We start from the raw sequence: 22,879 nt of genomic DNA, 5'->3' as shown, positions 1-22,879 counted from the left end.
CCCTTCCCCTCTAAAGATAAATAAATAAAATCTTCTAAAAAAAGTTTAAAAAATATTTAAAAATTCTTTACCCCTTAAATATAAAAAAATCATATTCCTGATTTTGAATCACTTTGTGCTAGAAAAGACTATGATTACTTGCTACAATTATTTATCAGAACATAAACTCAAGGGTTTAGGGACCAGGTCAGACTCATCACTGACTCACCATTACTCATAATGTAAAATCTCAGCATCCAGACCCGTACTGGTACCAACTTCTAGTTGGTACTGAATAAGTAATTCTTGAATAAACAAATTTTTATCAATAGTCTTTGAGCATTAAAAACACTACCTTAAAAACCTAATAATCCTACCTCTAGGTCTCACCTGTAGAGGTATGAACTGATTGTGCACACCACCCACTACGGCCCCAGCCGGGGGCCCGGGCCGGGCATGCGGAGTGTGATGAAAGGGCTTTCCAGGAACTGGCGCCGGTGGTCCCCACGGCATCGAGCCAAAGAGGCGAGATGATGAAGGCATTATATTAGCTGTTAAAAATCATGGAAAATTTCTTTTTTTAGTAAAGCGGCCTCATCAAATCCCTGAAATTGAAGACCTCCCTGTGCTACCATTCTTGGCTTTTTTAACTTTGGCAAAGAGGCATACACTCATAACTTATGATAAATCTTGCTTATGACATTCAGCCTCAGAAGCCCCTTAAGATTATGAATTTTACAGACGTCAGCTTATCATTATGCTCTCTGGCCTACAATGGCCCAGAGAATAACATATACTGATTAGAATTTTGGAACATTTGTAACATTATTTGAAAAAATCATAAAAGGGTCATTGAAACTGTTCCTTGTGGGAAAAAGGCAGGGCACAAAGAAAGAAATCTTAAGGATCTCAACTGCCCCAATGCTAAGTCGCTTTCACAGTATTCCCAGCCTTCAAACCCCCCCCCCCAAACTTAAGTCTTCAAATGCAATCACTTTCACAACGCATAGAATCTTTCTTTTCACTACTTTAATATTTTTAATTCAAGGATTTTTAAAAATTTGTATCTTGTTTCTTATTAAAAACACACTGAACCAGGAGTTTCCAAACCTGATTTAAGGCTGTATATTCCATCACCTGGGGTTCTTGTCAAGTACAGATTCCTGGGCAAAGCATCAGCCCTAACACACCATTGCCACCCGGACCCAGAATCTGTACTGCTAGCCAGACCCCACAGATGACTACGCAGCCAGAGCCAGCGCAGCACTTGGGCGCCGCTGTGTGAAGCAGCGCTGCCAAGGAGGAAGACGTGCTGCGTTCAATCTTTCTCTTCAGAGAGAGAGAAAGGCTGCCAGAACTGGAAGACAGTATAATTTAATTATGTAACATTTAGCCACTTAAGAAATTTTGGATTAGGAGAACTGTAATATATTTTACTATAATGAATTATAAATGTGCAAATTCCAGTGAAAACTATGTAGACTTAGAAAATTAGGTCTTGATAATACATATAAGCAACTTTGGCAGTAGTCACAAAGTGAGAAAGATTCATAGTTTTTTTGGCTATACAGAAAAATCAGATGAAACTAACTCTGCCTCAGGATCTGGAGCACATTCAGTGCTCAACTGGTTTCTAGCTTTGACCGGCTGTTAAACTTTATATAGCACTTTCAATCCTTGGAACATTAACAATAATGTTAATGAGGAAATTAAGACACAAAGAGGTTAATTTGCCCAAAGATATAGCTTTGGGTTATGGTAGCTGATTATATTTTTATTTTACATAAATAAATGGCATCGTGCTTTAATGTGGCATTCTGAAACCAGCCTTTTCCCCTCGACAAATATGTAGAAAAACACCATTCTGATTCTTGACCTTTTAAATGTATTTCCCCCTCCTCTCTGACCTCTTCAGGTTATCTCTTTATTACCTGTACTCTGAGTTTCAGGGCAATCTGTATCTCTTTTCATTTATTGTACTAAGCATTTGGTGACCCTTTTGATTTAGAAATGCATGTCCTTTAGTCCAGGAAGTTTTCATATCTATTTCTTCAATACTTGTCCTCCTTTCCATAATCTCCCGTCTCTATCTGGAACTCCAACGAGAGGGGTGTTGGACCCACACACTGTCCCTCTAAACTGCCCTTCTCATTTCCTACACTTTGTCCTTCTTCTTCCTGAGACGGCCATGGCTTTGCTTGGGCTTTATCTACTGAATTTTAAAAATTCAACTCAGTATTTTATTCTTGTTCTCCAATTATGCTTTTTTAAATACCTTCTTGTTCTTATTTTTTAGGATACAACAGTTTTATTTCACTAAGAATATTCACAATAACTGTCTTTGATGTCTTATTTCCTACATTATCACTGTTTCCAGGTCACTTTCACTTCTTTTTGTTTTGGATTCTATTTTAATTTTAGATATTTTCTTTTCCTAAAATGTTCAGGATCTCTCACAGTCTTAGTATCTATTTATCTGAAAGAGTAAGGCTTATAAAGCAGTGATCGGAAGCAGGGCCTGTGTGGGGAGGAAGCAGGCGAGATGACTTGAGAGCTTCTCTTCAGGATGACTGGGTAGTGAGCCAAGCGTTTGGCTGGGATACCCTCCAAAAGTCAGTAGGTCTTTTCTTTGGAGTTCAATGAATTGCTCCAAAGAACCTAACTTCCTATCTGGGCTATGGCTGGCTACAGTCAGAAAAAAAAAAGGGAAAAACAACATTTACCTTATGCTCTGTTTTCAGCCTAGCATTTCCTTTTTTACTCTGTGCTGGTATTCCCATACCTAGGGAGCCCTCTGGAGAACACACCTCCAGTCTTCTGCCTAACTGCTGGCTGTGTGGAGGTGGGATCTGGGGGGCGGGTCCATCACTCTACAGACTCTGAACCCACCCTACTCTTCTTAGCCAGGGCTTCGAGGGAAGCTCTGGCAGCTTCTGACAATGCCCAAGCTCTGAATCTCATGGGAATTGTGGGAGACAGCCTACGCATCAGCTCATTTGTATCCTCTTCTACAGACACTTCAGTTTGTACTGGGTTGGCCAAAAAGTCCATATAGTTTTTTCTATTAAAAAAAAAACCCTGATTTTTCATTTTCACCAATAATGTTACTGATTTGGATACTTTGAGTATGTCAGCTACCTCCTGCTGTTGGCTTCTAGTGGGTGGAGGCCGGAGTGCTGCTAAACATCTTCCAATGCAGAAAATAGCCCCACAGCAAAGAATTATTTGGCAAAAATGTCAACAGTACCAAGTAACTTCACAAATCACGTGGACACATTCGATCAGTCACAGCACCTTTTCCATACACTGCACAAATCTTTTTTTGCAATTCAGTGGCATTTTTACCTTTCTTGAAATAATAAAGTATAATATGACGAGAAAGTTGCTTGCTTTCTTCCATCTTCAATATTAAAATGGCTACACAAAAATTTACCATTTTGGGTTAAATTTTTTGTAAAGGCACGCTGATATGACAGCTGTCACAATACAATCTAACAAAACTGTTTTGAATTAAGTTAAAGACAACTAAGAGCTACCAGAACTATCTTACAGAAAAAAACAAATGAGCTTTTGTCCAACCCAACAGCGTAACCCTGCTACCCCTAAATTGGTTCCTACTTTTCAATAGCTTTTCTCGTCACAAACTCTTTTCGAATCTCTAATTTGCTGATATTTCTTCTCTCATCTCTTTGTCCTTCTAGGTTATGCTTTAAAAAATAATCTGTGTTTTAGTTTAATGGAGTTTAGGCAAAAAGATTTTAGAGATAACTTGTTTATTCAGCATTATTAATCTCTGTAATGTTTATAGTGAGGATCAGGTATGTAGAAATGGAATAATACCTGGCATATAGTAGACTCAAAAAAGTAATTTTCTGAACTTGAAATAAATGAGTTACTGGCTTTAAAATGATAATGATTAAGATATGAAGATGCCGATTGTCATTAGGAAAACAAAAGGGTGACAAAAGAAATGTTTAGCCTTGACCAGGTAGTTCAGTGGGTTGGAGTATTGTCCCATGAATTGGAAGATCACGCACTGAATTCCCAGTAGGGTATGTGCCTCGGTTGTGGGCTTCATCCCCAGTTGGGGGTGTATGGGAGGCAACTGATAGAGGTTTCTCTGACATCGATGTTTCTCTCCCCCTCTCTTTCTCCTTTCCCCTCTCTGTAAAATCAACAGATATACCCTCAGGTGAGGATAAAAAAATGTTTAATGAACTTGAGATTTAGAATCATTAAATTACAAAATGTTAGTCTTAAGTAGATCCTAGACACATCTAGCATAAATAAGAAAGTGGAGTCCCAAAGCAGTTACATGAGGAAGTCACTGCATTTGAAGGAGGCAGACAATGAGGAGCGGAGATAAAGAAACACACCAGTAAGCTTAAAATGCCCTCTAACTCTTCATTTCTGTCATCATCAAGGACGGCGTCTTCACGACCACAGCTTCAAAGCCTGACCTGTTTTTATCCCCTTTACCTGTTTTCTCCCGGCCTATTCTTTTTAATCCTCACCCATGGACATTTTTTATTTCTTTTAGAGAGAGGGGAAGGGAGAGAGAGAAACATCGATGTGAGAGAGAAACCTTCATCAGATCCTCACCCCCTCATGCACCTGACCATGGATAGAACCCACGACCTAGGCATGTGCCCTGACCAGGAATCCAACTGCCAACTGTTTGGTTTACGGGAGGAAGCTCCAACTGAGCCACACAGGGAGGCCTCCCCATCTTTGTTTTTAATGTCTCACTTAAACCCATATTCATCTGTCGGCAGCTACTAGGGACTATGGGGCTTCCAGAACAAAGAGCGGTCCTATTTTAGCCACACTAGGAGGCTGGAGGAGGAAAATGATGTTGCTGATCTGCAGCCTCTGGTTTCAGGCTAACATCTCACAATGCTTTATTACATTCTCTAAACACCTAGATACATTTTTTTGTTGATTCAAATTGATGCATCTTAAAAGAACTTTCTAAAAATAGTAACTCAATAACGAATATGTAGAAAAGCAAAATATCTTACCAGTAGGTTGGGGAAAAACTGGAGGAATGGTTCCGGGTGGTGCAGCAGGAGCATAATTTGCAAATATTGGTGGAGGCAAAGGGAAACTCACTCCTAAAGAGCTCTAGGGACGGTATTTAAAAGTTATAAGACAGCGCAAGAAATACATCTATAGGAATTGATTAAAAATGTATTAGAGAAAATTATGAACAGTTCTTACCAACTGTTGTAAAGCAAAAAGTGCAGCTTTTTCCTTGGCTTCATTTTCAGAATGGCACTGTGGCCCATGTACCAGCAAGCCGTTAGATAATTTTACCTGGCAAACTGTCAGTGTCTGAAAAGAGAGAATGTGGATGTCCATGAAGCTATCTGTCTAGGAAGCTGACTCCCTCCCTCAAAGCTTAGTTTAAATAAATAGAATAACTTCATCTGACACTCTGTAAAAATTTAAAAAAAAAACCCTCAAGAATTCAAAAGAGGACTATTTAAGTCTTGGGTTAGCATGCAAAAACTTTAAAATTGTTGCCTTATCTTCCAGTGTTTACAAAATAAAATGCTTTCTAAGCCAGTTGAAGGGTCAAGCATCCTAATGCAAATGAAAGTCAGAAAAACTGTTTTCTTTATACCAAGGGTTGGGAAACTAGGACCTCGACTTGCTTTTGTAAATGACGTTTTATTGGAACACAGCTGAGTCCATTCTTTAATGTATCATCTGTGGGTTTTTTTAAAATATTTTTTTTCATTTATCTTTAGAGGGGAAGGGAAGGAGAGGGGAGAAATATCAATGTGTGGTTGCCTCCTGTGAGTCCCCTGCTGGGAACTGGCCTGCAACCCAGGCATGTGCCATGACTGGGAATCGAACCGTGATCCTGTGGTTCACAGGCCCGAGCTCAATCCACTGAGCTACACCAGCCAGGGCCATCTGTGGTTGTTTTCATACTGTAACTGCAGAGCTGAGTGGCTGTGATAAAGAGCACATGGCTTGCAAAGGCTAAACTCACTGTCTGGACCTTTACAGAAAAAATGTGCTGACCCCGCATTACACCATCTTCCCAAGAGAAAATATTGCACTAATATGAATTAACTGCCAAAATCTAGGAGACTCAGAGGTACTGATTTTATATTCATATTTAAATTATAACTCTTTACATTACACTTTTTCCCCTTTTAAATAAAACAATTCTTTTTCAAAAATCTCTTTTCAAAAAGTAGCAGAGTTTAATCCTACCTTCTGTTTTAGGCAAGAATGTACTAAGAACTTGCATGTAAAAAGAATAAGACAATCTCTCTTGTGGCTAGCGGTCCTCCAGGTGCAGTCTGGGGACCCTGAGGGTCCCTGAGACCCTTTAGAGGTCCTTGAGGCCACAACTATTTTCACAATAGTATTAAGACACTATTTGCCTTTTCACTCTCATTTTCCCACAAGTATATGGAGGACAGAAACTTCACCGATATAGTTTCAGATTCTATATTACAAGAAATTTTTAAGTAAACAATGCTTTACTGCAGTATCAAAGAACACCCTCAATTATATAAAAAGGCTATTAAAATTATCTCCCTGTTTCAACTACCTACTGTGTGAGGCCAGGTTTTCTTCATGTATTTCAACCAAAAAAACGTGTCACAAGAGATGGACAGTGAAAGGAGGCATGGAAATCTAGCTTCTCTTAAGCTAGACAAGGACACGATTTGCCAAAATGTAAAGCAAGACCTCTTACTAATTTTTTTGGAAAAATTATTTTTAAATAAACAAATATTTATTTTAGTTTTAGTTTCTAATACAATAAATATGGACATAAGAGGTAACATAAGTACTTTGGGGTTCCTCCCAAATTCGGAGAGTTTCTAAGATCAAAAAGTTTGAGCCAAGATGCTTGAGACCAAAATCCTTAGCTCTACCATTTAAAGAATCTTGCCAGGCTCCCTGCTGTCTAGGTTCCTCTCTCAGGCTCTCTGGGGGCTCTGGTTCTGCATAAATGGAACAGCCAGAGTGAGAAGTATATGTATATACTGCTGATAAAGTATAAAAGCCAGCCCCATTAGACTTTTTCTAGCCAAAGACTTTCATTAATTTACTTAAGCTTAGTGTTAAACAACTTCTACAAATGAAACAGTGGTATACCATACCTGTGGTGTTCTAAGAAAGGAGAAATCCGGTTGTGGCATTCCAACAAGGGAACAAATTCTAGACAGTTCAGTTACGGGTGTGGACATAGGAGGAAGCTGGCTGGAAGCAGGCCAACACGCACTGTCTACAGACCGAACATGGTGGTACTCACTGCCACTGTGAGGCTTGTTTACATAAGACGCTACCAAAAGAGAGAAAAGGACATATCCATATTAAATGATATCTCAAACCACATAATTATTACAGGGTTTTATACAATAAAAGCAAAAATTTGTTAAAAAGCGAAAAGGAATCTTCCAAAAAGCAAACATAATACTTATTTAGTACTGCCTAAACTTAGTAAGAATTCAATAAAGACTCTTAGGTGACTGAAACTGATTAATGATACGTGGTTAAAATAAAGATTTGTCTTTAAAGTGCTTTCATATAGAAAATGATTTAAAAGTTCTTAAAGTTCACATTTTTTAGGATCAATTAACTCACTAATAAAAGAAGAACATACCCTATTGAAAAATGATTCCAACCCTCTTACTAAGAAATGATCAAGCAGAGACTTCTGCCAAGATGGAGGCGTAGGTAGAAACACTGTGCCTTCTCCCACAACCAAGTCTGAATACAACAAAGGTTTAGTGAACAAAGACGCTGCCAAAGAACAGAAAACTGAACTATACGGAAGTCTGAGGACAACAAACCGTTCAACCAGGACCAGTAAGAGGGGCGGAGCCAGAAGCGGAGCAGGGTCGGGCAGGAAGGATCCCCCGACCCAGGCGACCCAGGCGACCCAGGCACGCAGGCAGCCGGGGAAGCATTGAGGACCCAGTAAGGGTTCGGGGCAGGCTGAGCGCGGTTGCACATTTGCGTAGGCAGATAAACCCAGCAAAGGAGTGAGCAATGAGACGGACCAGAGGGGACCGCCATTGATTTCCTTTGACCCCGCCCCCACATACAGCGTCACAACCCAGCGACTGGGTCGCCCCGCCCAGGTGAACACCCAGGGCTCTGCTCCTCATACGTAACAGGCAAGAACAGTCCAAAATATGGCTCAAGAAGAACTCAAAGCCTCAGAGCCAAAAACTCTAAGTGACCGAGAAATAGCGAACCTCTCAGCTGCACAGTTCAAAACACTGGTGATCAGGATGCTCACAGAACTGGTTGATTATAGTCACAAATTAGAGGAACATATGAAGGCTAAACTAATTGAAATAAAGGGAAATGCACAGGAAACCAATAGTGATGGAAAGGAAACTGTGACTGAAATCAATGGAGTGGACCAGAAGGAAGAATGAAACATCCAACCAGAAAAGAATGAAGAAACAAGAATTTAAAAAAAATGAGGAGAGGCTTAGGAACCTCCAGGACATCTTTAAACATTCCAATATCCAAATTATAGGGGTACCAGAAGGGGAAAAGAAACGAGTGGAAAACATATTTGAACAAATAATGAAGGAGAACTTCCCCAGTCTGGCAAATGAAATAGACTTCCAGGAAATCTGGGAAGCTCAGAAAGTCCCAAAGAAGTTGGACCCAAGAAGGAACACACCAGGGCACNTCTGGGTGATTACCAGTCTTCCGATCTAGTCTTTGTGATTACCTTCTAGGTGATTACCATCTGGGTGATTACCTGCTAACAAGGAGTGGAACCATAGAAGTGCAGAACACATGGAGGGTTAGCAACAGGGGAGTGGGAGGAGGAGAAGGGGGAGAAGGTACAGAAAACAGCATAGACAGTAGGTAGAAAATAGGTAGTGGGGAGGGCAGGAATAGTAGGGGAAATATAGAATCTAATGAACTTGAGACACGTGGTCATAAACTAAAGGGGGGAATAGTGGGGGAGGGGGTGTGCAGGGTAGAGGGGAATGAAGGGGGGAATTGAACAACAACTGTAATGATATAATCAATAAAATATATTTTAAAAAAAGAAATGGTCAAGAAGCCTGCCCAGAGTCACAGATCTCATCTGTGCAACATGGGATGGGTTGTCAGCTCTTGACTCTTAAGGTGTATGATTTTTTTTCACTACACTAAAATAAAGTAAAAGTTATTTGTTTTTGACAGTAGAACCACCTTTATCTAATTTTGCTTTTAAGTTTTTATTTTGTCCTATTTCAAGAGCGTGTCTGTCACTATGATAATTAATTTCCTAAGTTATTGAAAATTTTAGTTAATTATTTATCCCAATAATCACTGGAGTATAAATGAAGGAAGGCTCCAATTTTGTTCTACAATTTGCTCCTTAATAAACAGATCTGCTTACTTCAAAATGTTCTTTACCTCTCTGAAAAACTTCTGTCCCCATCTACTTTTACATCACTGGTTCTTCCAGATAGCCTTTTGCAGACAATGACATAGACAAAATACTCAAGTACAGAGGCCCTATAGAGGCACAGGGGCAATGATGGACAGTTACTGAAATCCAGCTGTGTGCCAGATGTTGTGCTACAGGTTTCACAGATTTCAGGTGTCTGCCTCCATTAATTACTTTTCATTGATTTTATAGTTCTTTTATTTTTATGTCGGTCAAGTTATTTTAAACATAATGCTAATATTATTTTTGTCACCTACGATGTATTAGACCCAGTTTTAATGGTTTTATAGATGTCCTATAATTACAAGTCACCTGAAATTTTATTTTCACTTTGTAAACAGGAAAAAAGAAGTTCAGAAAAGTCAAGTGATATATTTAAGTTACATAGTTAGTTTTAAATTACTGGGGGAAAAAAGCTAGAATGTGAAGACCTTTCCAGGTTTGGGATCTACAGAATGAGTATCCGTAATAGCACAATTTAAGTGTTCACAAGAAGATGTTTAGGAACTATATATCTATTGGTTACAGAGTTAATATACAAATGACAAAAACATGAAAACTACATTCTTATGTGTTACTTTCAATAACAGCCTTTAAAAAATAACAGTAGGATTTTAAGGGACAGATTGACAGCAATACAATTATAGTAGGGGATTTTAATACCCCACTGTCTCCAATGAATGAACAGATCTTATAGACAAAAAGCCAATAAGGACACAGTGACCTTCAATGATGCACTCAACGGATAGCTTTAATTGATACTTATAGAACATGTTACCCCAAAATGGCAGAATATACATTCTTCTCAACTGTAAATAAAACATTCTCAAAGACAGACCACATGTTAGGTTACAAAATAAGTCTTAACAACAAATTCAAGAACATTAAAATCATATCAAGCATCTTCTCAGATTTCAATGACATGAAACTAGAAATCGACTACAATTAAAACTCAAATACATTCAAACACATGGAGGCTAAATAGCATGTTATTAAAAATGAATGAGTAATCAACTGAGAACAAGAATGAAATAAAAAATTACCTGGCAACAAATAAACTGAACAAACAACCCCAAATATCTGGGACAGAGTGAAAGCAGTCCTAAGAATGAAGTTCATAGCATTACAGGCCTATCTCAATAAGCAAGGAAAAACTCAAAGAGTCCACACATACACCTAACAGAACTAGAAAGAATAACAAAGCCTAGAGTGAGTAGAAGGAAGGAAATAAAGACTGAGGCAGATAGAAATGATGTAGAGATTAAAAGAACAGTATAAAGATCACTGGAATCATGAGCTGGTTCTTTGAAAAGATAAACAAGATTGAAAAACCTTTAACCATTCTTAGCAAAAAAAAAAAAGAGAGAGAGAGAGAGGACCCAAACAAATAAAATCAGAAATGAAGAGAAGTAAAAACTGACATCATAGAAATACAAAGGACTGTAAGAAAATACTATGAACAACTATATGCCAACAAATTGGGGCAACCTGGGCAAAATGGATAAATCCTAGAAACATACAGTCTTCTAACACAGATCAGGAAGAATCAGAAAACCTGAACAGACAGATTACAACCAACGAAATTAAAGCAGTCATCAAAAACTTCCAGCAAACAAAAGTCCTAGAACAGATGGCTTCATAGTCAGATTTTACCAAACATTCAAAGAACTAACACCTCTCCTTCTCAAACTATTCCAGAAAATTCAAGAGGATGGAAGAGCTCCTAGCACTTTTTACAGGGTCACCATTTCTTAATTCCAAAACCAAATAAAGACACTAAAAAGAAAGAAAATTATAGCACAATTATCCCTGATGAACACAGATGCTAAAGCCCTCAACAAAATATTAGCAAAGTGGCAATATCTTATAAAAATATTAGGCAATATCTTATAAAGATCATACACTATGGTAACCTGGGATTTGTCCCAAGGATGCAAGGTTGGTACAATATATGCAAAAATCAATAAACGTGGTACACCACATAAACAAAATGAAAAGACAAAAATAACATGATCATATCAAAAGATGCAGAAAAAGATTTTGATGAAATCCAGCACTAATTTATTATATAAGTTCTCAAAAAGTGGGAAAAGAAGGAACATATCTCAACATAATAAAGGCTATACACGAAAAACCTACAGCCAGCATCATACTCAATGGGCAAACACCAAAAGCACGACCAGGAGTAAGACAGGGCTGTCCGCTTTTACCAATCTTATTCAACATAGAACTAGAAATCCTAGACACTGCATTCAGACAAGAAGAAATAAAGGGCATACAAATTGGAAAGGAGGAAGTAAAATTATCACTCATAGAAGACATGATATTATACATAGAAAACCCTAAAGACTCCACCAAAAACTAATAAATCTAACAAATAAATTTGGTGAAATAGAAAATACAAAATTAACATTCAGGAATCAGTGGCATTTTTATACAGCAACAATGAATTATCAGAGAAGCAAATAAAAGAATCCTGTTTACTCTTGTAAGAACAACACAAAAAAGATAACGAGGAATCAATTTAACCAAGGAGGTAAAAATCTGTATTTGGAAAACTACAGTACATTGAAGGAAGAAACTGAGGAAGATACAAATACGTGGAAACATATACTGCATTCATGGATTAAAAATTAACATCATTAAAATGTCTATACTACCCAAAGCAATCCATAGATTCAATGCAACTTCTATTAAAATACCAATGGCATATTCCACAGATCTAGAACAAATATTCCAAAAATTTATATGTAACCAAAAAAGTCCCCAAATAGCTTTAGCAATCTTGAGAAAGAAGAACAAAGTTGGAGGGATCATAATACCTGATATTAAACTGTACTATGAGGCCAAGTAGTCAAAACAGCCTGGTCCTGGTATAAGAAAAGGCACGTAGATCAATGGAAGAGAACAGAGAGTCCAGGAATCAACCCAAGTTAATTGATGTAGTCAATTAATACTTGACAAAGGAGTTAAGAGCGTAAAATAAAGACAGTCTCTTCAATAAATGGTACTGGGAAAACTGAACATATACATTCAATAAAACTAGACCACCAACTTACACCATATACAAGTCTCAACTCAAAACTGATAAAAGACTTAAAGGTAGGTTGTGAAACCATAAACATCCTAGGAAAAAACACAGGCAGTAAAAATCTCACACATTTCTCATAGCAATATTTTTTTCTGATATATTTCCTCTGGCCAAGGGAAAAAAATGAAAAAAATAAACAAGTGGGATTATATCAAATTACACAAAACGCTTCTGTACAACAAAAGAAACCATTAACAAAATGAAAAGGGATTCCGCTGTATGGGAGAACATATTTGCAAATGGTACACCTAATAAGAGATTCATTTCCAAAATATATAAAGAACTTATATAACTCAACATCAGGAGTTAAAAAATGGGTAAAGGACCAGAATAGGCAATTCTTCAAAGAGGACATACAAATGGCCAACAGACATATGGAAACTGCTTAACATCACTCATCATCAGAGAGATGCAAATTAAAACTTCGGTGAGATACCACCTCACATCTGCCAGAGGGCTGCCATCAATAAATCAACAAACAACAAGTGCTGGCAAAAATGTGGAGGAAAAAAAAAAACAAAACGCTTGTGCACTACTGTTGGGAATGGAGATTGGTGCAACCACTGTGAAAAACAGTTGGGTGTTTCCTCAAAAAATTAAAAATGGAACTGCCTTTTCACCCAGTCATCCCACTTTCGGGAATATATCCTAAGAATTCCAAAACATCAATTAGAAGGAATATATGCACCCCTATGTTCAAACCAGCAGCATTATTTATAATTGTCAAGATCTGGAAACAGCCCCAGTGCCCATCTGTAGATGAATAAAAACCTGTGGTATATGTGCACAATGGAATACAATGTGCCCACAAAAAGAAGGAACTCTTAGCTTTTGCAACAGCATGGATGGTCCTGGAGATTATTATGCTAAGTGAAATAAGCCAGCTGGTGAAAGACAAATACCCTATAATTTCATTTGTATGTGGAATCTAATGAACGAAATAAACCGAGGAACAAAATGGAAACAGAGACATGGATACATGGAAGACTGACAGCTGTCAGAAGGGAGAGGAGAGAACTGGATGAAAAAGGTGATGGGATTAGCCAAAGAACATATATGCACAAGCCACAGACACAGACAACAGTCTATGATGATTGCTGTAGGGAAGTAGGGGCAAGGGTAGGCTGGAGGTGGGCAAAGGAGGGAGAAATGGGGACCTCTCTAATAATGTAAACAATAAAAATAAAGTAAGAAACCCCCAGTAGTTTCATCTTTAAAAGACACATGATAAAAAGTACACTGAGGGACTTCTGGCCAAGATGGAGGCGTAGGTGGAAACACTGTGCCTCCTCACACAACCAAGTTTAAAGAAAACAAAGTTTTAGTAACAAAAACGCAACCAAAACACAGAAAATTAAACTGTACTGTACGGAAGTCCGACAACAACGAACCATTCAGCCAGACGGGTAAGAGGGGCGGAGTCAGCGGCTGGCAGAGCGGGGTCCCGCAGGAAAAGGTGGCGGGCCAACCCAGGCGCGCAGTGGCAAGGGGCGGACCCAGTGAGGGCTCAAGGTGGCTGGCTGACCATGGTCACACATTCGCTCGTAGATAAACCAGGCGATGGAGTGAGCAGTGAGACAGATGGCGCAACCCAGGGCCCCAGTGACAGGAATTAAAGCCTAAAACCATCAACTGGAAAAACTTTCGGGGTTGAGGTGCCGGGAGAAGCTCCCAGGCTCACAGAGAGTTTGTTGGAGAGACCCACAGGGTCCTGGAGGGTGCACAGGCCCATATACCCGGGAGACGGCACCAGGGGGGGCCCGGTTTGCTTGCAGGGTAGCAGAGGGGACCGAACTCCAAGAGAGAGCAGAACAAACACCACTGCCCCTCTCTGACCCCACCCCCACATACAGTGTCACAACCCAGCAATGTGGGTTGCCTCACCCTGGTGAACACCTAAGGCTCTGCCCCTCATATGTAATAGGCACAAACAGACCAAAACATAATGGCTCAAGAACAGCTCAAAGCCCCAGAGCCAATACTTCTAAGCGACCAAGAGATAGCCAACCTATCAGAAATACATTTCAAAACACTGGTGATCAGGATGCTCAGAGAACTGGTTGATTTTAGTCACAAATTAGAGGAACAAATGAAAGCTACACTAAGTGAAATGAAGCAAAATGCTCAGAAAACCAATAGTGATGGGAAGGAAACTGGGACTCAAATCAAGGTAGTGGACCAGAGGGAAGAAAAAAATGACCAAACAGAAAACAATGAAAAAACAAGAATTCAAAAAAATGAGGAGAGGCTTAGGAACATCCAAGACATCTTTAAACATTCCAATATCCAAATTATAGGGGTACCAGAAGGGGTAGAGGAACAGCAACAAGTGAAAAACTTATTTGAACAAATAATAAAGGAGAACTTTCCCAGTCTAGCAAAGGAAATAGACTTCCAGGAAATCTAGGAAGCTCAGAGAGTCCCAAAGAAGTTGGACCCAAGAAGGAACACACCAAGGCACATCATAATTACATTAGTCAAGATTAAAATGAAGGAGAGCATCCTAGAAGCAGCAAGAGATAGGGGACAGTCACCTACAAAGGAGTTCCCATCAGACTGTCAGCTGATTTCTCAAAAGAGACCTTCCAGGCAAGAAGGGGCTGGAAAGAAGTATTCCAAGTCATGAAATCCAAAGACCTACAGCCAAGATTTCTCTATACAGCAAAGCTTTCATTTAGAACGGAAGGACAGATAAAGTACTCCTCAGATAAGGTCAAGTTCAAGGAGTTCATCATCACCAAGCCCTTATTATATGAAATGTTAAAGGGACTTATATAAGAAAAAGAAGATGAAAAATATGAACAGCGAAAGGACAGCAAACTCAGTTATTAATAACCACGCCTAAAACAAAAGCAAATCAAGAGGACAGCTAGATCAGGAGTGGAACCATAGAAGTGCAGAACACATGGAAGGTTAGCAACAGGGGAGTGGGAGGAGGAGAAGGGGGAGAAGGTACAGAAAATAGCATAGACAGTAGGTAGAAAATAGGTAGTGGGGAGGGCAGGAATAGTAGGGGAAATATAGAATCTAATGAACTTGAGACACGTGGTCATAAACTAAAGGGGGGGATGGTGGGGGAAGGGGTGTGCAGGGTGGAGGGGAATGTAGGGGGGAAATGGGACAACTGTAATGGCATAATCAATAAAATATATTAAAAAGAAAAAAGTCAAAACTGTAAAAACAAACAAAAAAGTACACTGAATTTTTGAAATTATGTTATTAGTAGTTGCACTTAGTTTACTTACTTAATTTCTTATTTTGTTTAGGTTGTGAGGAAGGTACATATTCATCTCTTCTATTAGAAGAAACAGTGACTTCATTACCAAACTGCTTCATTTTGTTCTTATGGTCCAGAGGGTCAGAGCCATCAATTTTTAGAATTTCTTTAAGCATCCGCGTTCCCTTCTGTTTTCAAAATGATTGGTATGGAGATGGTGGGGGAAGGGAAGAAAAGTTAACAGAATTATAGAGCTTACTGATGAGTTACATTAGAGATGAGAATTACAGAGCTTATTTTAATGAGTTACATTAAAAGAAGAATCAGTTAAAAATTAAAACAATAACTACATTCAGAGAAAGAACAAGGAAAATCAGGAGCCTGGAGTAAAAAAAAAAAAAAAAAAAACCAACATTTTGTACGAGCTTTTTTGCAAAGATTTTTTAAAAAGTTTATAGTTATTACTTATCTTTTGACCAAACTGCCTACTAGCAATGTTTGAAAAGTAAGGGAGCTACGTATGGTGCAAAGAGAAAAAAGAAAAAGGGTTGGTTTTCCTCACAGGATGACAATAAGATTAACACGCTAGTCTACATGACAGAAAAGGGTTTTAACAGTTGCATGGGATACGTATTCATGGCCAACAATACTGAAATTACCACAGTATAAAACCTCCTACAAAATACGAACCATAGCAAATGACTGTGGGGACAAATGTTCTTCACTTGGAGGCTCTTCATGATGAGGTGACTGTACTTCATTTTCTTTGGAGATATTTAAGGATGCTAAAAAGTTCTCAAATCCAGTGTCAGGCTGAAAGAATAACATTTTGTGCATGAAGACGAAAGTCCAAGGACACGGAAACAGAAAGCTAAGACTTTTATGTACAAAAATGATTTTAAATTTTCACCCAATCATCAAACCAGGTAGTAAATGGTGGGAAAATCAAGTTAATAAATGTTCATTTACCTTATCAACAGCATGTGGATAACCAGTCCCAACCTTTTGATTTTCTGAGACTTCCGTACTGTCATTTCTCTTTAGTAGCTTAGTATTACATTTGTCAGGCCGTCCAAATGTCTACAAAAAGAGCACAAGGAAGTTTTTTTGTTCAAATAAAATTTATAGTAACACTACTTAATAGTGTTCTAAATAAATTGCTGTAAAATTAAAAAAATGTGATATTCCTCCTTTTATATCATAAGAAAAAGGGTGGGCCTGTAAACTTACATGAGGAAAAAAATTACATATTTATCTTCATTAATTTCTAAATAAGAATTCGGGACTCCCTTACAGTATGAATATAGGCAGTAAACCACAGCAGGGGTGATTCTAATCCTATTTCAGTATAATCGGTTTTCTTTCACATATTATGTACATTTTTTTAGCATTAAGACATTATTCTAAGAAAGAGTTCATAGGCTTTACCAAAGAGGCGTATGACATGAAGAAAATTATAGAATAAGAGTGGCAGAAGAGGGCCTAGAGGGCCTTAAAGGTCATATAAATCAACCATTTTACTGATATCTGAATATTAATGGATTATACTTCCGGAAAAGATGGAGGCATAGGTAAGTACAGCATGCTTCCTCACACAACCAACTTCAAAATTACAATTAAACTATAGAACAACCATCACTCAGAACTGTCAGAAATCGAGTTGAATGGAAGTCTGACAAGTATGGAATTAAAGAAACCACATCCATCCAGACTGGTAGGAGGCGCAGATATGGGCATCAGATTGGTCCTATATCTACGCTGGGTGGATAAAATTTGGGAGGGATATCTGGGAAGCAATGAGCCCTAGCCCCACACCAGGCTTCCAGCCCAGCGTTACAGGGCCCCACAACTTTTAGCTGCAAAACCCAGCAGGGAGTGAGTCAGTGAAAGAAACTTCTGGAGTCCCAAGCAGTTCCTTTTAAAGAACCTGCACACAGACTTTCTCAGACTCACTCTCTCTGAGCTCCAGCATGGGGTGGAGAGGGGCGTGGCTGGAAGGCACCAGTGGCATATGGAGAGGAATGAAGTGTCTGACATCAAAGCGAGAGCTGGGGGACAGCTTTTTCCTAGATAGAAAGGCAGGCAGAGGCCACTATCCCTATTCTGAACTCTCCCACCCAGAGAACCACAGAGCTGGCAGGCTGGTGACATATCTGAGACTGTGCCAACCTGGTTAACACTGTTTGCCCTGCCCTGGAGATCCCCTGAGACACTGTGCCACATCTTATGGCCCTTAGCTGTTAACAGGTACTTCTCCATATGAATGGCTGGTCTTGGCTGATGCTTCACAACTTCCTAAATCCTATCAAACAAGTAACAGCTGGCTCAGTAAGCCCCTAGTCCCCGTACCTCTTGCTAAGTGGCTGCAGGCCCAGCACTAGGAACAACCAGACTAGAACCACAGCTTGGTTTTGCCTGGGAATTCCAAGCCCAGAACAAGTAGCAGCCATCTCAGATTACTTTATAGCTCATGCCAAGTAATCCTAAATAGAACACAGATGAGGGCTGACCATGGCCTACGCCACCCCAAAACCCCAGAGCCTTTGTACCCAATAGACAACCAAACCATGTCAAAGCACCACCACTCTGCCCCTCCACAGCTGATCTTCCACAGTGGGTGCAGGCTGGTGGTCAGTGGTCACAGCCAGTCCTTACAGCTGACTGGCCTGGATAAATCCCTCACATTTACCTGCCAACAGCAATAAGGCTCAACTACAAAAGGAGGGTGTACTTGTATAACCAGCTTGGGTGACTGGGGAGGCTGCACCACTGGACCCTACAGGACACCTACTACATTAGGCCACACTACCAAGATATGGAGTCATAATGACTGTACCTAATACACAGAAATAACACAGGGAGGCTGCCAAAATGAGGAGACAAAGAAACATGGTCCAAATGAAAGAACAGATCAAAACTCCAGGAAAAGAACTAAACAAAATTGAGATAAGCAATCTATTAGATGCAGAGTTCAAAACAGTGCTTATAAGGATGCTCAAGGAACTTAGTGAGGACCTCACAGTATAAAAAAAGATCCAGTCAGAAACAAAGGATACACTAATTCAAATAAAGAACAATTTACAGGGAAACAACAGTACAATGGCTGAAGCTGAGAATCAAATCAAGATATGGAACATAAGGAATCAAAACACAACCAATCAGGACAAGAAGAAAAAGAATAATAATAAAAAAAGAGAAGACTGAAAGCAGCCTCTGGGACAACTTTAAGAATTCCAACATTTGCCTTATGGGGGTGCCAAAAGTAGATGAGAAAGACCAAGAAATTGGAAATCTATTTGAAGAAATAATGTAAGAAAACATCCCTAATTTGAAAAAAATAGATATACTAGTCCAGGTACAGAGTCCTAAACAAGATGGATGCAAACAGCCCATTCCAAGACACATCATAATTAAAATGCAAAGGTTAAAGATAAAGAATTTTAAGAGCAGCAAGAGAAAACCAGTTACCTACCTACCTACCTACCTACCTACAGGGGAGCTCTCATAAGACTGTCAGCTGATTTATTAAAAGAAACTTTGCAGGCTAAAAGGGATTGGCAAGAAATATTCAAAGTCATAAAAAGTAGGGATCTACAGCCAAGATTGTTCTGCCCAGAAAAGCTATCATTTACAACCAAAGGGCAGATAAAGAGCTAATCAGACTAGTAAAAACTAAAGGAGTTATCATCACTAACCCATTATTATATGAAATGTTAAAGGGACTTATTCAAGAAAAATATTAAAACTATAAACAATAAAATGGCAATAAATACATATCTATCAACAATTGAACCTAAAAAACAAACTAAGCAACCAAGAAGAACAGAGACAGAATCATGGATATGAAGAGCGAGCATTCTGATGGTTACCAGATGTGATGCAAGGGGGTTGTGGGAAGAGTGGGTGAAGAGATGAGGGGATTAAGAAGTACAGTTATAGAATACTCATGGGGATGTTAAGTTGAGTACAGGAAATGGAGTAGCCAAAGAACTTGTATGTATGAACCATGGACATGAACAATGGTGCAGGGATTGCCTGAGAAAATGGTAGGGTGGTGGGGTGCTGGGTAGAGGGATGTAAAGGGGGAGAAAGTGGGATACCTGTAATGGTATAATCAATAAAATATAATTTAAAAATAGATTATTAATGGATAACAAGTAAATATTAATGGATTCTATTTGTTGAGAATCTGTTATATGCCAATATTCTGCAAAAATACCTTTTATACATTTGATATATTACTAGTTATAAGAGATCTAGTTTTTTCAAACTCTGTATTAAAATATACATACAAACATATACCCACGATAAGGGTACATGTTGATTTTTTTTAGATTAAAATTTGTTACACTTTGATCATGCTTCCTACCAAACAGCAATGACTACAAATAATAAAACATAAACTCCTGCTTCCCCCTGCAACCTAACTCCAAGGAATTAACAGTTAACTTTACAGTGTTGATCCATATTCTTTTACTGTATATATAAGCATAATTTTACACTTATATATACATATACAGACTTACGTACATAGGTATGTTTGTACGTGCATATATATAGATGATATATAATGAGAGAGACAAGTGACCTATTATTTCAAAGGTTTTAATTATTTTTAGACAGGGAAAGGAAGGGAGAAAGAGGAGAGAAACATCAATGTGTGGTTGCCTCTCACACGCCCCCTACTGGGGACCTGGCCCTCAACCCAGGCAGGTGCCCTGACTGGGATTGAACTGGCGACCCTTTGGTTCACAGGCCCGAGTGCAATCCAGTGAGCCGCATCAGCCAGGGGACAAGGGATCTGTTTTTATCTCCATTTTAAAGATGCAGACCTTGAGGCTGAGGAATGCAGTGCATGGCTGCAGGTCACCCAACTTTAAACAGAAGAACCAGGGTTTCAGGTATTTCTAGCTCCAAATCCTGGACTCTAGCTGTGCGACCATCCACCGCAGTGACTCTTGGACTACACGTCAGCATTCTCTTGCCACACACCTTATAAATTCGATTGTAAAGGCTGTAAAATTCAGTCCAATGCCACAAAGCCCACCAATTGCAATAAAAAGTTGGCTACTGAGTATTTCACTACTTAGCTTACCTGGTTACTTGACATTTTTTGTGACCGACTCTCAGTTTTGGGGCTCTTACTCTCTTCTTTAACTGGAGACAAGAAAATAGAAATTTTGGTAAATAAAAGAACTTGCTACACACTAATTAAATTCACCAAATTTTACCACCGCAAGTACTATGTTAAAAATTCACATAATTCCAAGATGAAGGTCCTGATCTTGAGGAACTTACAATCTAGATGAGGGAGAGAGGAGATACAGATAACAAGAAAAAAGAAAAGATGGCATCTAACTGAGACTTGAAGGATAACAGGTTTCCAATGGGCAAAAAAGGAGGCTAAGTACTCCTGGCAAAGGAAATAACAGGAGAAAAGACATGGAAACAGAGAACAAAGAATGTGTTTTTAAACTTTGAATAGACTAGTTCTGCTGGATGTTAAGGAGTATAAGTAATGGAGCTTAATTGATCTCAAGAGGAAGGTTGGCGCTACAACTGGAAAAGTATTAAAGACCATGGAATTAAACTTGTAGACAAAAGGCAACTATTCACAGAAAGGTTTTAAGCAGATGGTAGTGATCTGATCAGAATTGTGCATTACAGAAAATTAAAATATGGCAATGGCTTCTTGATTAGATGGAAGGAGACCAATCAGGAAGCTATTTTAGTATTAATGTTAAAAGGAAACTGGAGGAATAACAGGGGAAATTAAATTAATGAATTAGAAGAGGAAGGAAAGAAAGGAGGAAGGGATATGAAAGGAAGGAAAAAGAAAGGCACAAAAATACACAGGAATGGTGATGAAAGAAGTAGGGGAAGGGGATGGGGGGGAGATGAAAGGAGAAAAGGAAGGGACAAAGCTAGAATAGGAAGGGGACCATGAGAACAGAGAGAAGGGAAAGACAGGGGGGAGGAAAGAGGAAGGAAAGAGAAAGAAGTTAGGAAAGGAAGTAATTTGGCAAAAAGAAGAGAAAAAGTGAGTTTTTCCTGCGTACTGAGACACACACAGGAAAACTAATTAGAATTCCACATAATATAAATAATTTACATACATTTACATAAATAATAATTTGAATAATAATCATAATGTATTTTGATTAAATACACAATCTTCAAGCCATATTTGTCATATTTGTAAGGACATTAATCTGACTTCTGGTCAAGACAGAGGCATATATAAACATGCTTTGCCTCCTTGCACAACTACAGAAAAAATTACAAGTAGACCACAAAACAAGTATCACCTAGAACTGTCAGAAAATGAAACTGTATGGAAGTCCAACAACCAAGGATTTAAAGAAGCCAAATTCATCCAGACAGGGAGCAGAGGCAGAGATGGGCAGGGAGGTACAGAGATGCAGTGTGGCACAGAGAGGCAAAACAGGAGTTTCCACATTCACATGTGGTGGATAAAAATCAGGAGTGATGCCTTGGGAGTGAGGGATCCCAGCCCTAGGCCAGACCACATAGTCCAGGGTTCCAGTGCCAGGAAGATAAATCCCCTTTTACCTTCTGGCTGTAAAAACCAGTGGGGGTTGGGGAAGTGGAAGAAACTGCTGGATTTTTAGGAGAATCCTCTTAAAGGGTCTGCACACTTAGGACTGACACCGACCCACCCTTCTGGGATTCAGCGACAGGGAAACAGCTGGATGGGCATACCATGGTGTATGGGGAGAAACTGAAGTGACTGGAAACAGGGTGAGTGCCGGGAGACAGCTTCCTCCTGAGCAAACCTCCAGAAGCCAGGCAGCGACACTGCCCCTCTCCTAGCCCTCCACACACACAGAGCCAGAAAGTGGTGAAACGGGTTGCCCCACCCTCGTGATTACCGAAGGCTCCACCCCACACAATTTACAGGTCCCTTTTCTACAACAGGCCACACTACTAAGACGGGGATTCAAATCAGCTCTACCTAAAACACAGAAACAAACACAGGGAGGCTTCCAAATTGAGGAGATAAAGAAATATGGCTGAAATGAAAGAACAGAACAGAACTCCAGAAAAGAACTTAATGAAATGGATAAGCAATGTATCAGATGCAGAGATCAAAACACTGATTAGTTATCAGGATGCTTAAAGAACTCATTGAGTGTGG

At 39.1% G+C, this 22,879-nt stretch overlaps 1 protein-coding gene across 3 annotated transcripts in view; it reads right to left on the bottom strand.

The window, feature by feature from the left end:
• Positions 1–22,879, bottom strand: part of XRN1 (5'-3' exoribonuclease 1) — a 164,586-nt gene that overhangs the window by 4,742 nt on the left and 136,965 nt on the right. For 2 of the 3 annotated variants that reach the window (XM_037037720.1, XM_037037721.1), the window contains exons 34-41: positions 20,816–20,877; positions 16,690–16,800; positions 16,411–16,533; positions 15,749–15,908; positions 7,107–7,288; positions 5,200–5,313; positions 5,001–5,103; positions 370–530 (exon numbers count right to left, since the gene is read on the bottom strand). In XM_037037720.1, the coding sequence (XP_036893615.1) occupies positions 370–530; positions 5,001–5,103; positions 5,200–5,313; positions 7,107–7,288; positions 15,749–15,908; positions 16,411–16,533; positions 16,690–16,800; positions 20,816–20,877 (1,016 nt within the window). Of the gene's footprint in view, positions 1–369; positions 531–5,000; positions 5,104–5,199; positions 5,314–7,106; positions 7,289–15,748; positions 15,909–16,410; positions 16,534–16,689; positions 16,801–20,815; positions 20,878–22,879 lie in introns of those variants that run through there. The other variant, XR_005065238.1, reaches the window with a different exon arrangement.

This window comes from Sturnira hondurensis, unplaced genomic scaffold (genome assembly GCF_014824575.4).
Source record: "Sturnira hondurensis isolate 20B ecotype Veracruz unplaced genomic scaffold, ASM1482457v3 Scaffold0023357, whole genome shotgun sequence".
NCBI classification, from domain to species: Eukaryota; Metazoa; Chordata; class Mammalia; order Chiroptera; family Phyllostomidae; genus Sturnira; species Sturnira hondurensis.
This window is presented reverse-complemented; position numbering and strand designations above follow the sequence as displayed.